The following is a 13781-nucleotide window of genomic DNA, read 5'->3' on the forward strand; positions in this document are numbered from 1 at the left end:
CTGGGCTCCTGGAGCCGTGCAGGCCCGGGAGCTGCACGGGAAGGTTGGGCTGGTGCAGCTCCCTCTGTGCAGAGCTGGAGAGACGCTGCCCTCTCGTGGTGCACAGAGCGCCCATAGCTGGGGAGATGGGCTGCGAGGGGAGAGCAGGAACAAAGGCCTGAGGTGTTTGCTGCGTCCCCAGGACCAAGGAGGAATTGAGAAATCTGACTCCATGTTCTTAGAAGGCTGTTATGTTATATTATATTATATTATATTATATTATATTATATTATATTATATTATATTATATTATATTATATTATATTATATTATATTATATTATATTATATTATATTATATTATATTATATTATATTATATTATATTATATTATATTATATTATATTATATTATATTATATTGCTAAAACTATACTAAATAATAGAGAAAGGATACAGACAGAAAGTTACAAAGAATGATCATGAAAACTCGTGACTGCTGCCAGTCCTGACACAGCTGGCTGTGACTGTCATTAACTCAGAACAATTCACATGACACCAATCAAACAGGCACCTGTTGGATAAACAATCTCCAACCACATTCCAAAGCAGCAAAACACAGGAGAAGCAATCAGATTATATTATTTTCCTTTTTCTCTGAGGCTCCTCAGCTTCCCAGGAGAAGAATCCTGGGGAAGGGATTTTTCAGGGAATTTGACAAAGCCCCAGTGCTGGGATGGGAGCAGGGGCTGGGCCCAGGGGTCTGTGGGCTCTGAGTGCAGGCAGTGCTCCAGGGGCTGTGCTCAGAGTGGCCCTGGTGCTGCACATCCCTGCACACAGTGAGGGCACTGAAGAGCTGCTGTGCTGCTTTCTTTTCCAGGACATGGAAAACAAAATCAGAAGTACACTGAATGAGATTTATTTTGGAAAGACAAAGGACATCGTCAATGGGCTGAGGTAAGGGACCCTTTGCATCCCTGCAGTGCCACCCCAGCCTTGAGCTGCTTGGTTTTCCCCTCCCTGTGCTGTGGGACAATTTTTGTTGTGTGGAGTTCAGGGAACTCTTCTGTGGCAGAAATCTGAAGCAATGTTTTAATCCCTTGTTTCCTCACCAGGAGTAAAACAGCCCAACTAACACTTGTATTTTTGGATTATTTTTCATTTGTTTTATTCACAGTCCTTAAATTCTGTCTTCTCTTTCTACTGTCCTTAAAAATATTCCCAGAATTAAGTCATGACAGGAGTGGTTTGTGGTATTTAGATTTTGTTTTAAATTCTGTCTTTCTCTCAACACCACTGGTCAAAATACAGTGTATGAGAAGAGATTAAATTCCCTGTGCCTTTCTGTGGGGAAACTGTACTGTGCTATTCAGCCCCTGCTCATTCCTGGACAGGAATTGGACATGGAGATCCCAAGCTGGTAATTCTTATGCTCACAGAGGAAATCACTGTGATGCCAAATCACTTCATTTTAAAGTACAGAGAGACCTCCCAGCACAGTGTGGTAATGTAGAATAACCAAAGGGCACAAATAAATGCTCTGCTCTTCCCTCACTCACTGAGATGTGGAAGAAGAGAGAAAAATGGTGTTAATTCAATACTGGTGCTGCTGTATGGGCAGAGGGAGCAGCAGGAGCTGTGGGAGGGGTTCTGGGTTCTGCCCCAAGCCCAGGTCAAACCAGCCTCAGTTTCCTTTGTGCTGAGCAGGGTTTAGGCAGGAAGCTTTAATTACATCAGAGGTAATCTGTAATTGAGCCTTTCTCTTGTGAACGTTGCCTTGAGCTGCTGTGGTTGGATCTCTGCTCTGTCCCCATCCCTCAGAGTCCTGGCCCTGTGTGCAGGAACCACCCTGAGCCCCTGGCTCCTCCAGCCTGTCCCTGCTCCTTCTCTCCTGTGTGTGTCCCCTTCTCGTCCCTGGAGCTCCCCAGAGCCCCAGCTCTGTGGTACCAAGTTCTTCTGACTGTTCTTTTCCCTGTTTGCTCCCCGGTTTCCCACTGCTCTCTGTAGATCTATCGATGCTATTCCTGACAACCAAAAGTATAAGCAGTTGCAGAGGGAACTTTCTCAAGTGTTGACCCAGCGCCAGATCTACATCCAGCCTGATAACTAAACCAGTCCAGGTACCCCTGCTGCCTGTGAGGTGTGAGCCAGCACTAAACCAGGACTCACCAGCCCAGCCCCTGCATGGTAACGGGAAGAACTAACCCCTAATCCCACAGGGAGCAGCCAGCCCAGCCTCCTGGGGCTGGCTCAGTGCTGGGGTTCTTGTTTTGTGTTTTCTCCTCCCTCATGGAATCCTCATGCTCGGAACTGGGGCAGGATTTACCACTTTGCACTCTGGCTTGGGAGCAGGAAAGGAGCACGTGGAGTGCTGTGGGATTGGGCTGATTCCATCCAGCAGCCCCAGCACTCTGTCCCTTGGGCACCAGCAGTTCTGTACACCCGTGGAATTCCACTTCATGAAGAAATTCCCTGGAATCCCAGTGTACTCCCTGCAGAATGAAATCCTGGGAGTGTCACAGTTTGGAAAAAAAAAAGATTCTGGTTCTTCCATGACTTGAGAGTAAAGGTGTGCTCACCTCACACCTTCCCCGTGAGCCTGCTGGAGTTTGAGCTTCCCTGGAGCTGGGGCCTCAGTCCTGCTCAGGCTCACTCAGACGTGGCCAGCCTCCCCTGCTCGTGCTCTGCACAGCCTCCAGAGGGCTCTGGTGCTGTGCTCGTTGCTCTGGAGCTCCGAGTGTCAGGGCAGTGACTAACCCTGAGCCTCCTTAACCTTCCACTCCCTTCCTAACCAGTTCCAGACGTTGTTTCAAACACTTCAGCTGACGAAGGGGGAAACTCACTACTTGTTGATAGTGGCCAAGAACCACTTCTTCAGCCTGTGACAAATGCAAATATAAATGTATATGTTTTTATTAAAGCAGCAGAAGTCTCCAGAGACAAGAGAATGGAAATACTGTTACAAAAATGGTTGGAAAATCACCACCACAAAGAGCAGCCTTGCTTACAGGAGACAGCAACCAGGGAAAATGAGGTTGCTCTGAATCACAGAATCCCAGGCTGGTTTGGGTTGGAAGGGCCCTTGAAACTCATCCAGTTCCAACCCCCTGCCATGGGCAGGGAGATCTTCCACTCTCCCAGGTGCTGTAAAGGCCGTGAAATGTGGTTTAGGTGGGGAGAAACTCTACCCAGCTGAATCCTACCTGCTCTGTGGTAGCCACTCTGGAGAAGTTTGGTCCTGGATAGAACCCATTCTATCAATTTATTTAAGAGGGGCCTTTTTAAAAGTGGAAATTTCTTATTGTCTTATTGAAATCAGAGCTTCCTCCACAGGCATCTCCCAGGGCAGTGATCCCAGGTGATTCCTGACAGGTGGAGCTTTTCCTCTGTACTCTCAGGCAGAGGGAATCCCTGCAATAACCTTGTGACAGTGTCTCTGTTCTTCAGCTGCTTTGATCACTCATTCCTTAGGGAAGGTACAAAAAAGGCAAATTTGAGAGCAGAACCTCCAGCTGCCATTTCCACTGGTGCAGAGGCTGGAGGGGGTTCTGAGGTGACCCTGGGTGAACAGAAGGGTCAGAGCTCCCCAGCCCGGCCCTTCTCTGGGTGGGGCTGGGTTTTCTCTGGATCTGGGGCAGCAGCAGGAGCAGGGGCAGGAGCTGTAACCCCCCTGGCTGTGGGATGCTGGGCTCTGCAGTCTGTAACAGAAACCTTGGGACTCTCCCTGCAGCCGGGGCTGAGCGGAGCTGCTGGGGAAGCCTTTGGTGCCTTCCTTGCCAGAGTGAGTTTGGCTTTGTGTTCTCACTGAGTGGTCACTTCACTTCTGCTTCCTGGGCTCCAGCAGGCAGAGCTGAGCCTGGGCTCAGGGGCTTCTCCTTCCTCCTGACTCCCAGCCCTGCCCTGCCCTGCCCTGCGCTGCCTCTGACCCCCCTTTCCTTCTTCCCCACAGGTCTGTGCAGACTTTTGCAGACAAATCAAAACAAGAAGCTCTTAAAAACGACCTGGTGGAGGCTTTGAAGAGGAAGCAGCAAAGTTAAAGTCCTGTCAGTGCTAACCAGCCATGCCATGCACTCGTTAGATTCCTTTCCTAGAGAATCATCCCTGCCCTTTTCTGTTGGTCACATCACGATTTGCATCCAATACTCTCCATGCAGCGCCATCCTCTCCCATGAATAAAGCTGTACAAACTTTTTCAGTCTCTGAGGCCTACTTTGCACCACATTTTACTATTAAGACCTTAGGCTATGTTCCTGTAGAAGTCCATGTATTATTTTTTTTCTCCTCCCCCCTTTCCCACCCTCCCCCGTTTATATGCATCACCACAGATCATTGTTTGTCTTTTCCTCCCTCACCCCTCCTGCCTTTTGTTACATTGGTGTAAAAAATGTAAAACAAAAATTTATTAAATACTGTGGTGTGTGAAAGAGGAAGAACTGGAAAAACAAAAAAAAAAAAAAGAAAAATAATCTATTCCACGTATGTTTGGGGGCTGGGCACAGGGGCTGGCTGGAGGGAGGGAGGGAGGGAAGAGAGGGTGTTCCTGGGGGTTGTACAATACTGAGTAACCCAGATGTGCAGGAGATGGTGATTTCAAGACCTGCTGAAAGTTCTGCTCTTCTATAGCCTGGTTCCAAGGCGCTTTTCTGTCAATTTTTATGGAATGCAAAAGGGGTTTTTGTTTTGATTTTTTGTTTTTTTTTTTGTAAAGCTTAAATTGAATCTACATCTGATACTTGAGCCTCCATACTAAAAAATGGAAAAAAAGAAAAGGAAAAAAAAAGACTAAAACAATAAAAACAACAAAAAAAAATCCCAGGAAGATGTTTGTGTGATCGTGTCCTCCTTGTTTCTCTTTCCTTCCTTGCAGGGTTACTTGGGGTTTGCTTTTTGTCCCACATCCAGAAATGTTTGTCTGGAAGGGGCTGTGATGTCCCTCTGCTCCTTGGCCCTGGGTTGTTCATTCTGCTGCCCTTCCAAGGTGCTGGGATTGGTGCTCCAGGCACCCAGCACATGCACATGCAGGTGTGCCCAGGGGAGAAGGGTCTGCCCAGCTGTGCTGGAAGCAGCCTGGGGGCTCCTGTGTTTAGCCCTGGGCAGAGGGGCTGTGCTGGGGTGGCTGCTTCCTCCCTCCCATCCCTGCTGACCCCAAAGCTCCTCCCTGTGTCACTGTGACCTCCCCCACCGTCCCCTCCTGAGCCCTTGGGGGGCAGAGGGACCTGGCACAGCTTTGGGTTCCCTGCCTGCTGCAGGCTGTGGTTGTACCAAGCCTAATGCTGGGGAAGCACAGAAAGATCTGCTGGGCTCCTCCTGGCTCTGGGAGCTGCCCTGTGTGAGCCTCTGCCAGTGGGGGCTGTTGGCATTAACAGGGATTAATTAATGTGCTGCAATTTGCTTTTGTACCATGACCTGTGCCCACCAGCCTCCTGCACGTGGCCAGGGCTCACCCAGAGCCTGCAGCAGCTCCTGTGGGACACGGGGTGGGGAAGGCTGGGATCCCCCAGGGAACACTGGGATTTGTCAGTTCTGTCCCAACACGAACCTTTCCTGAAGCTGGAGATGTTTCTGTGAGCTCTGGGAGGGGGAGACTCCTGCTGAGGTTCCCAGTTACCCTCTCCCTCAGGGAGGGTTGTTCCTGCCTGGCCTTTTCTGCTTTAACATTTGCCTCTGCAAGATCCTGAACACAGGGACAGGGCTGCAGCAGTGCCTGGGAGGGATGGGAACCTCAGGGAGAGCCTCAGGAATCCCAGGCACCCTGAGCTGGCTGGGGGGTGAGCTCTGGGTGCAGCTGCTGCCCTTGCTCCATCCTGCCCAGCCCAGGGAAAGTCAGAGGAAATCAGCTTTGAACCTAACCCTGCTTCAGGTGCACTGTGGGGACAGACTCTGTGATACATTTATATATAGAAATATGTGTATACACACACTCTTTCCTCCTTATGGCAGAGGTTCTTTGTCCAGCTTTAGGAAAAGTCCATATGTGACAATTATTCAGTGTTGTGAGTGGCAGAGATGAGAGATTGGCTCATGGTTTGGATTAAAACACGATATGAAATGTTCTACAGGACAGGAAATGCTGCTGCAGGATGAGGTGAGGAGCTCCTTTGCCAGTGAATCTGGAGGGGCAGAATTGTGAATTTTTTTTTATGGCCAGAGCAAAACTATTCTACAAACCTACTTTCAGTTCAGCCAACTGAGTTACCTTGCTGCACTTTCTTGCTTTGATTTTCAGTAATATATATAAATATGGATAATTGGAAAAAGAATTAAAGGGGAGAAGTCTTACAAATTCCCTGAACACAGGAACCACATTTTTTGTCCATCCTATTCAGCCACCTGAGATAAAAGTCTGTTTGCAAACAGAGATGTGGGAAATGTGAGGTTTGCTGACTCTTGAGCAGAGCCATAGAAGTGCTTGAAATGTGAAGTGAAAATGCCCTGAAATGTCTGAAATCCTGCAGCAAACTGTTCCTGAATTTTGGAGGAATCTTTGAAAAAGTTCACTCTCCTGTGCCATCTTCCTAGACTCTAACAGTCTCCTGGAGAACAATTTGGCCCTAAAAGGGGAACAGCCCCTAACCCCAGAACACGTGGTGGGGTCCAGGGTGGATTTTTGGGATCACAGCATCCAGCAGGACATCCCCACCCAGAGCTCTCTCCCATCTCCCAGATTCAGGAACTGGCTCACCTTTGGTCCAAGCTCATCCCCAGGAGCTGTGAATTAACCCAGTAAAAATTCACTCACTTGGGTCAAGTGGCTCAGAGAGACTGAAAGCTACATTTCCTTTCTGAAGACAGCTGGGTCAGTCCAAGACCTGGCCCAGTTTGTGTTTCCATGAACCTGGTGCTGCAGCTTGGGGGGCACTGAGCACTTGGAATCCCATTTAATGTGAGATCCATGGATTGGTGTCCTCAGGGTGAGGACAAGGCAGAGTAACTTCCTTGGGAAGGACAAATGCCCCGGACTGGCTGAGCAATCATAAATTAATGATAAAGCCAAAAGGGACACAATGTGGGGAATCAGGAAGGGAACTGGAGAGGGGAAAGGGAAGCAAAAGAAGAGCTGATAGGAACTGCAGGAAAAGGAAAGCTCTTGTTTTCACAAGGCCAAGCTGTGATCATTTCCTGAAGGGTCTCCAAGCTTTGGGTCCTCATTTTCCCAGGGACACTGAGCTGCTCATCCCCAGCAGGAAGAGCTCAGCCCACGGAGGGAGCCTGGCTCCAGCTCCACTCTCTCCTGCTGGGGACACAGCTCCTCCCAGCCCAGCCCTGCTTCCTGACCTTCCCTGCTGGAGGAGCACTGTGCTGAGCTCAGGGTCCCAGGGGGGGAGAAACTCATCAGTGTTGCTGATAAACTCAACAGGTTAAAGATAAAATCATCAGACTGAGGATAAATTCATCAGACTGAGGATAAATGCGTCAGATTGAAGATAAATTTGTCAGAATGAGGATAAATTCATTAAGGATAGGGGGCAGGAACTGAAAACCAGAGTGAGCAGCTCTGCTCTTCTGCTGGGGAACAGCAATGGAGCAACTTCCCCAAGGAATCCATGCAATTAAAACATGGGTGAGGCAAAAAACAAGAAATCAGAGAATGGGACTGTGAGACTCATTAGGAAAGAGGCAGGAGCTGCCAAGTAAAGCAGCAAAATGAAACCAAGGGAGGCAGGTGGGGAAAGATGTGTTTTATAGATGGGTGAGCCATGCTAATTAAAACAGGTGTGGACTGAACACTTGGGTTCTGCTGCTCCTTCCCCACTGGATCCAGCCCTGTGTGTCCCCCTGAAGGAGCTGTGAGGCCACAGGGTTGTGTCTGTGGCAGGTCAGTCTCCCTGTGCCCTCCCCACTCAGGCTCTCCCCACGTTTTTCAGCACCAAGGAAGTTCCAGATCACCCTTGGCAGACACAGCAGTGACCAGGCTCAGCTGTGGGGCACCGGAGCAGCGAAGAGCAGCTGAGGTATCCAAAAATTCCCTTTGATCCTGAAAGCATCATTGCTATCAAAGAGGCACCAGGCGTCCCAGCAGCATCCTCTGCCACTGCCTTGGCAGCACAACGTGTCACCCACGGGCTCAGGGCCTCTTCTGCCAGGAGCCACCAGGATGGAGGGGCTGGTGTGGCCAGCCCTGAGGCCACCTTGCTCATGTGCATCCTCCTCCTCCTCCTCTCCCTGCAGGGCAGGTCCCTCTGTCAGCTCTCTGGGCTCTCATCTGGCTCCCCCAGGAGAGCACCCCTCTCCTCGAGGCTGCCAGGCCGTCCTTTCCTGTAGGCCAGGAACTGGAAGGAGATCTGGGGAGAGGTCAAGGCTCTGCACACTCACAGGGGGAGCTGGGCATGCACTGGGGGTCAGCACCCCGAGATTGTGCCAGGAGAGGTGGGAGCAGGCCAGGGAGCTCGGTGCAAAGCAGGGGCTGAGCCTTTCCCAGCCAGAGCAGCAGCACAGATCCCCCAGATAGCAGCAGCACCCCACCCTCCTGGCCAGCCCTCCCAGCCCTGGCAGGATGGATCCCAGCCCTGGGGAAAGGATACAGCCACGTCCAGGGCCAGCACTCCCAGGCTGCCCACCAGCCAGGGCAGGTGGTGCAGGATGTAGTCACCTTGGGCCTGGCCTGGCTCCGGGTTCTTCAGGAGGACACTGAGCCCATAGAGGGAATTCCCCAGCATCACCAGGGCAAAGAGAGAGTAGGAGACCCCACTGGTGGATTTCCTCTTGTACTGGGAAAAGAGGGAGAGGAGAGGAGCTTGGGTGCAGCTCTCCTAAATCTCTCCACAACTATTAATTTAATCATGATATTAATCATGCTCACCCCCAGCGTTAAGAAAGAGAAGTGGTGACTCAGTGCTGGGAGTCTTTTAGTTCCCCTTTGGCTTGTAAATCAGACAAAATGAAAGCCCCACCCTGAAAATATTGGTAGGTTAAAGGGAGGAGAGAAAAATAAATACAGAGAAGTAGTCCCTTATGGAATGATCAGAGATGGGGCCTGGGACCTCTGTGCAGAGAGGAAAAAGGAGAACCCTCCAGGGGAGAAAGGAGAACCCTCCAGGGGAGAAAAGAGAACCCTCCAGGGGAGAAAGGAGACTCCCCAGCCCCCAGGGAGTGCCAGGTGAGGAGCCCCGGGGTGCCAGGCTGGGCACTCACGTTGGTGCAGATCTGGGGCACCCGGGAGCACAGGTAGAGCACGGAGGACACGGAGCCGATGGTGAATCCAATGATTTCAGTCCTGGAGAACGGCTGCAAGGCAGGGCCGGGGACAGGGCCAGCCCCCGTGCTCAGAGCCCCAGCACGGCCACACCCACCCCGCGTGTGCCCGCTGCCCTCCTCTGACAGCCCGCTGATAATTACAGCTGGTAATTAACATTTCACCTTGCCACGGGAAAATACCCACTCAGGCTGTTATAACGGGAACTGGGTTTACTTTGCTCAGAGGTCCTTTTCTATTGCCAGAGCAAAACTATTCTACAAACCTACTTTCAGTTCAGCCAACTGAGTTACCTTGCTGCACTTTCTTGCTTGTTTGATTTTCAGTAATATATATAAATGTGGATAATTGGAAAAAGAATTAAAGGGGAGAAGTCTTACAAATTCCCTGAACACAGGAACCACATTTTTTGTCCATCCTATTCAGCCACCTGAGATAAAAGTCTGTTTGCAAACAGAGATGTGGGAAATGTGAGGTTTGCTGACTCTTGAGCAGAGCCATAGAAGTGCTTGAAATGTGAAGTGAAAATGCCCTGAAATGTCTGAAATCCTGCAGCAAACTGTTCCTGAATTTTGGAGGAATCTTTGAAAAAGTTCACTCTCCTGTGCCATCTTCCTAGACTCTAACAGTCTCCTGGAGAACAATTTGGCCCTAAAAGGGGAACAGCCCCTAACCCCAGAACACGTGGTGGGGTCCAGGGTGGATTTTTGGGATCACAGCATCCAGCAGGGCATCCCCACCCAGAGCTCTCTCCCATCTCCCAGATTCAGGAACTGGCTCACCTTTGGTCCAAGCTCATCCCCAGGAGCTGACAGCAGAGACCTCCCTTTGAAAGCCCCTGGAGCCTCAGCGCTGGCACTGCCCAGGAGGGAGAGGCTGGACAGGGACCCCACGGAGAGGAACACAAAGGCTGCATTGATGGGAGCAGGGACTGCAGAGAGGCAGACAGAGCCTGATCAGGAAGAGCCCAGCAACCCCAACAGCCCCGGGGCCGCCAGGACCCTCTGGGGTGAAGAAACCTCCAAGCTCTCCCTTATCTCACCAAGGGACTGAGCAACCTCTGAACTGTCCCTTATCTCACCAAGGGATGGGGCAGTGGCTGCTGTGATTTATCTGCCACTGATGTGCCCAATTTGTGCCTTATCAGGGAGGAAACTGCTCCTATCTTGGTTTCTTTGGGTTCAGGGCTCTATAGAATCATCCCCACTAGAAGATTTCACTGTCTTAAGTCGCTCTCAAATCCCTGCCAGAGCAAGCCCTGCTGTGGCTTATTTGTTAGTAGTAATTTACTATTTTTCAGTAATTTTTAGTGATTATATTCAGTAAGCAAGCTCTCCAACTTAACAAAACCATGGATCTGATGGGGCAAATACCAATTGGCAATAACTTTACATGTCTTTTCTAAGTTAAACAATCACCCCAGTCCCAAGGAGCCTGTTTGGGGTTCAGCAGTGCTGGAAAGGGGATTTTCTGTTTTCTCTGTCTGTTTAAACCCTGCAAGAGCTGTTCAGGTTCCCTTTTCACTCCAGTTGGACAGACAGGAACTTCCCTGTCAAGTTTTGGCCCCAAGACAGCAGGAAAACTTCCCCCTTTCCCTTGCAGCACTGCCCGAGTCAGGAGTTCTGCGAGTCCCAGCTCTGAGGTGGAGTCACCACGTAACTGTGGGATATTTATTTGTTTCTGTGCCCCCTGAGGCTCATGGGGGGATTGTTTTCAGCCTGGACACCGTGGGGGGGTGGGGGTTGCAGGGCCTGCAGAAGCCCCAGGCCCAGCCTGTAGCTGTTTGTTGGCTTTGGCTCTCCTAGGGGCTCAAATTATCCAAGGGAAAAAGAAACAAAACCAAACCACCAACCCAGCAAGCAACAAGAGGCATCATCTACTAACAGTGCCTGGAATCTCCCTGGGTCCCAGAGTGCCCTGGAATCCCTCCCCTCTCCTCCCAGTGCCCAGGGCAGCAGAGGCCCCCCCGTGCCCCAACTCACAGGCTCTGCCCCCGTTCTTCACCCGGTAGTAGCAGTAGAGGGAGAGCATGGCCAGGTCTGCCAGCACGTAGTAAATGGCTGTGTACACCTGTGGGGAGGGGAATGCTGGGGACACCCACGGGGACCTGGGGGGCTCCCACAGGGCTGCTCCCTGCCCTCCCGGGGTCCCTGGGGGAGAGGGGAGTGTCCTGGGGTGAAGGGAGCAGCCCTGGGAGAGAAGGGTGTCCTGGGGTGGAGAAGGGAACAGCCCCAGAGGGAGGGAGAGGAGTAACTCCAGGGTGAAGAAGGGAGCACCCCTGGGAGAGAAGGGAAAACACCAAGAGGGGAAGAAGGGAGCATCCCCGGGGAGGATGGAGGGGGCATCCCCAGGGAGGATGGAGGGGGGGGGGGGGATCCCCAGGGAGGAAGAAGGGATCATCCCTGGGAGGGAGGAGGGAGCATCCCTGGGGAGGATGGAGGGAGCATCCCTGGGAGAGAATGGACCACACCCAAGGGGAAAAGGGAGCAATCCCAGGATGGGAGAGGGGAGGATTTCTAGGGGGCAAAGAGGGAGCATCCCAGGCAGTTTGGCTCTCGGGCTCCCAGTGCTGGATAAAGCAGCTGCCAGCCCCTCCCTCCTCCCTGGAGCTGGGCTGTTTGAGAGCCGGCCCGGTACCTGCAGGGGCAGCTGATCAGCCAGGAAGGAGCCGATGAGGTTGAGGAGGTCTCCGCCCAGCCATCCCAGCAGGAAATAGATGGAGAGAGCCTGGTCCATGATGCCCGTTCTGCAGGCCTGGTAGAACTGCCTGCAGGGCATTGGGCAGGGGAGCAAACATCACCTCAGCGCCTTCAGCGCTACCTGGGAGCCATCCCCAGCATTCTGTGGGTCCCAAAGCAGTCACGGGAGGAAAAGCAAGGCCCCACGCTCCCCTGGCCCCAGGCAGAACTCCTGAGCCCCACCGGCCTCACCGCGTGCCCTGTGGGAGGAGCAGGAGGATGGTCCCAGGGAGGATGATCCCAGCTGCAGGATCCTCCCCTCTGGTTGCGAAAGAGCCGTGACTCCTCGTGTGCCTCTCTGCCACCCCTGTGTCAGCACTTCCAAGTGCCCCAGGGCTCCTGGGGACGGGACATTCCTTCTGCAGTGTGACCTGTCCTGCCGGCCCTGCACGTGCCTGACGTGGGACATTCCCGGCTAGCGAGCACGGCGACAACACCGCGGCCACCACCGGGCTCTGGGGCTGCGCTGCCCGCTCCCCTCACCCTGCCGAGATCTGCCGAGCCCTCGCTGCTTGTGCCGCGGGGATTTCCTGATTCTGGCACCTTGTGCTTGCCAGAGGGTGTCTGCCATCCCGCGGGAAGGGCTGCCTGGGATGAGGGGGCGATACTCGGGGATTTGGGAGCGGTACCCTGGAATTTGGGAGCCATACCCAGGGATTTGGGAGCGGTCCACATAAATTCGGGAGCGGTCTCCAGGGATTCTGGAACGGTCCCCGGGGGTTCAGGAGCGGCACCCGGGGGTTCGGGAGCTTTATCCAGGGATTTGAGAGCGGCCCCCAGAATTCTGGAGCAGTACTCGGGGATTCGGGAGCGGCACTCTGGGATTTGGGAGCGGCACCCAGGGGTTCGGGAGCGGTTCCCCATAAATTCGGGAGCGGTACTCAGGGATTTGGGAGCGGCACCCAGGGGTTCGGGAGCGGTCCCCATAAATTCGGGAGCGGTCCCCATAAATTCGGGAGCGGTATTCGGGGATTCGGGAGCGGTCCCCGGGGATTCGGGAGCGGTACTCACGGGAAGGCTGCGGCGATGAAGCAGCCGATGGAGCCCAGCCCCAGGACGATGCTGGCGACATCCCGGCTGTCCTGGGCACACTCATGGAACACATCCATGATCCAGCGGGAGCCGTTGGGACAATCAGAGAGATTCCCAGAGGGGAGACCCCTCCAGCGCCGCGCAGCCATGGAACTGCCGGAATAACACAGAGAAAATTTAATAACAATGGGGAACGAAAGATCTGTGGGAGGGACAGGTCTGGGGATGTTCCGGGTACTGGCTTATGTTGCAAAAATGCATCGTTAGTGGATAATTCACTTTTATTGGGTTTGCTGCCAGCCTGGCAGCGTCTGGCCTCAAAGGAGAAACAGAAGAAATGAAAGAAGAAGAAAGAAAGAAGAAAGAGAAGGGGGAAAAAGGAGGAAAAGAAGGGGGGGAAGGGAAAAAAAAAAAAAAGGAAATGGAAGCGGGGAAAAAAAAATAAAAGAAGCAGAAAAAAAGGAACAGTGAAAAAAAAGTGGGGGGAGAATAAATAAAAGAAGCCGAAATCAACCCAACCTGTCCTCGCAGCACCCGGCACTCGCCTCCTCACCGACGCGGTTCGGAACTGTATTTTTCCTTGAAAACTCGCTCTTTTTGAAACTTGGGCTGTTGTTCTTTGCGAATCCACAACTCCTCAGACACCCGCCGGGTTTCCTTCGCCGCTGTCCCAGACCCTGCCCAGTTTCCTTCGCTGCTCTCTCAAACCCTGCCGGGTTTCCTTTAACGCTGTCCCAAACCCGCCGCTCCTCTGCCGCTTTCTCAGGAAGTTGCCGGACACCGGCAATTTTTCACGGCATGAAATCAGCGAGCCTTTTCACAGAGTCGCTGCTTTTCCCCC

General features: G+C 52.4%; 2 protein-coding genes across 3 annotated transcripts in view; one reads left to right on the forward strand and one right to left on the reverse strand.

Moving 5' to 3' along the window:
- CAPZB (capping actin protein of muscle Z-line subunit beta) overlaps window positions 1-4443 on the forward strand; it is a 62931-nt gene extending 58488 nt beyond the window's left edge. Inside the window, exons 8-10 of one of the 2 annotated variants that reach the window (XM_066563986.1) lie at window positions 858-934; window positions 1985-2097; window positions 3927-4032. In XM_066563986.1, coding sequence (XP_066420083.1) covers window positions 858-934; window positions 1985-2087 — 180 coding nt within the window. In that variant the 3' untranslated portion in view covers window positions 2088-2097; window positions 3927-4032. Of the gene's footprint in view, window positions 1-857; window positions 935-1984; window positions 2098-3926 lie in introns of both variants that reach the window. The other variant, XM_066563987.1, reaches the window with a different exon arrangement.
- A 2992-nt stretch (window positions 4444-7435) lies between these two features.
- On the reverse strand, window positions 7436-13562 carry SLC66A1 (solute carrier family 66 member 1). The gene is made up of 8 exons (XM_066564064.1): window positions 13460-13562; window positions 12920-13093; window positions 11808-11937; window positions 11153-11240; window positions 9953-10101; window positions 9110-9202; window positions 8500-8685; window positions 7436-8259 (listed from the first exon to the last, which is right to left on the reverse strand). Exons 2-8 carry the CDS (start codon window positions 13087-13089, stop codon window positions 8161-8163), a joined length of 915 nt encoding a protein of 304 aa, XP_066420161.1. The 5' UTR covers window positions 13090-13093; window positions 13460-13562; the 3' UTR covers window positions 7436-8160.
- Window positions 13563-13781: the final 219 nt, after the last annotated feature.

Source organism: Molothrus aeneus, chromosome 21 (genome assembly GCF_037042795.1).
Source record: "Molothrus aeneus isolate 106 chromosome 21, BPBGC_Maene_1.0, whole genome shotgun sequence".
Lineage (NCBI taxonomy): Eukaryota > Metazoa > Chordata > Aves > Passeriformes > Icteridae > Molothrus > Molothrus aeneus.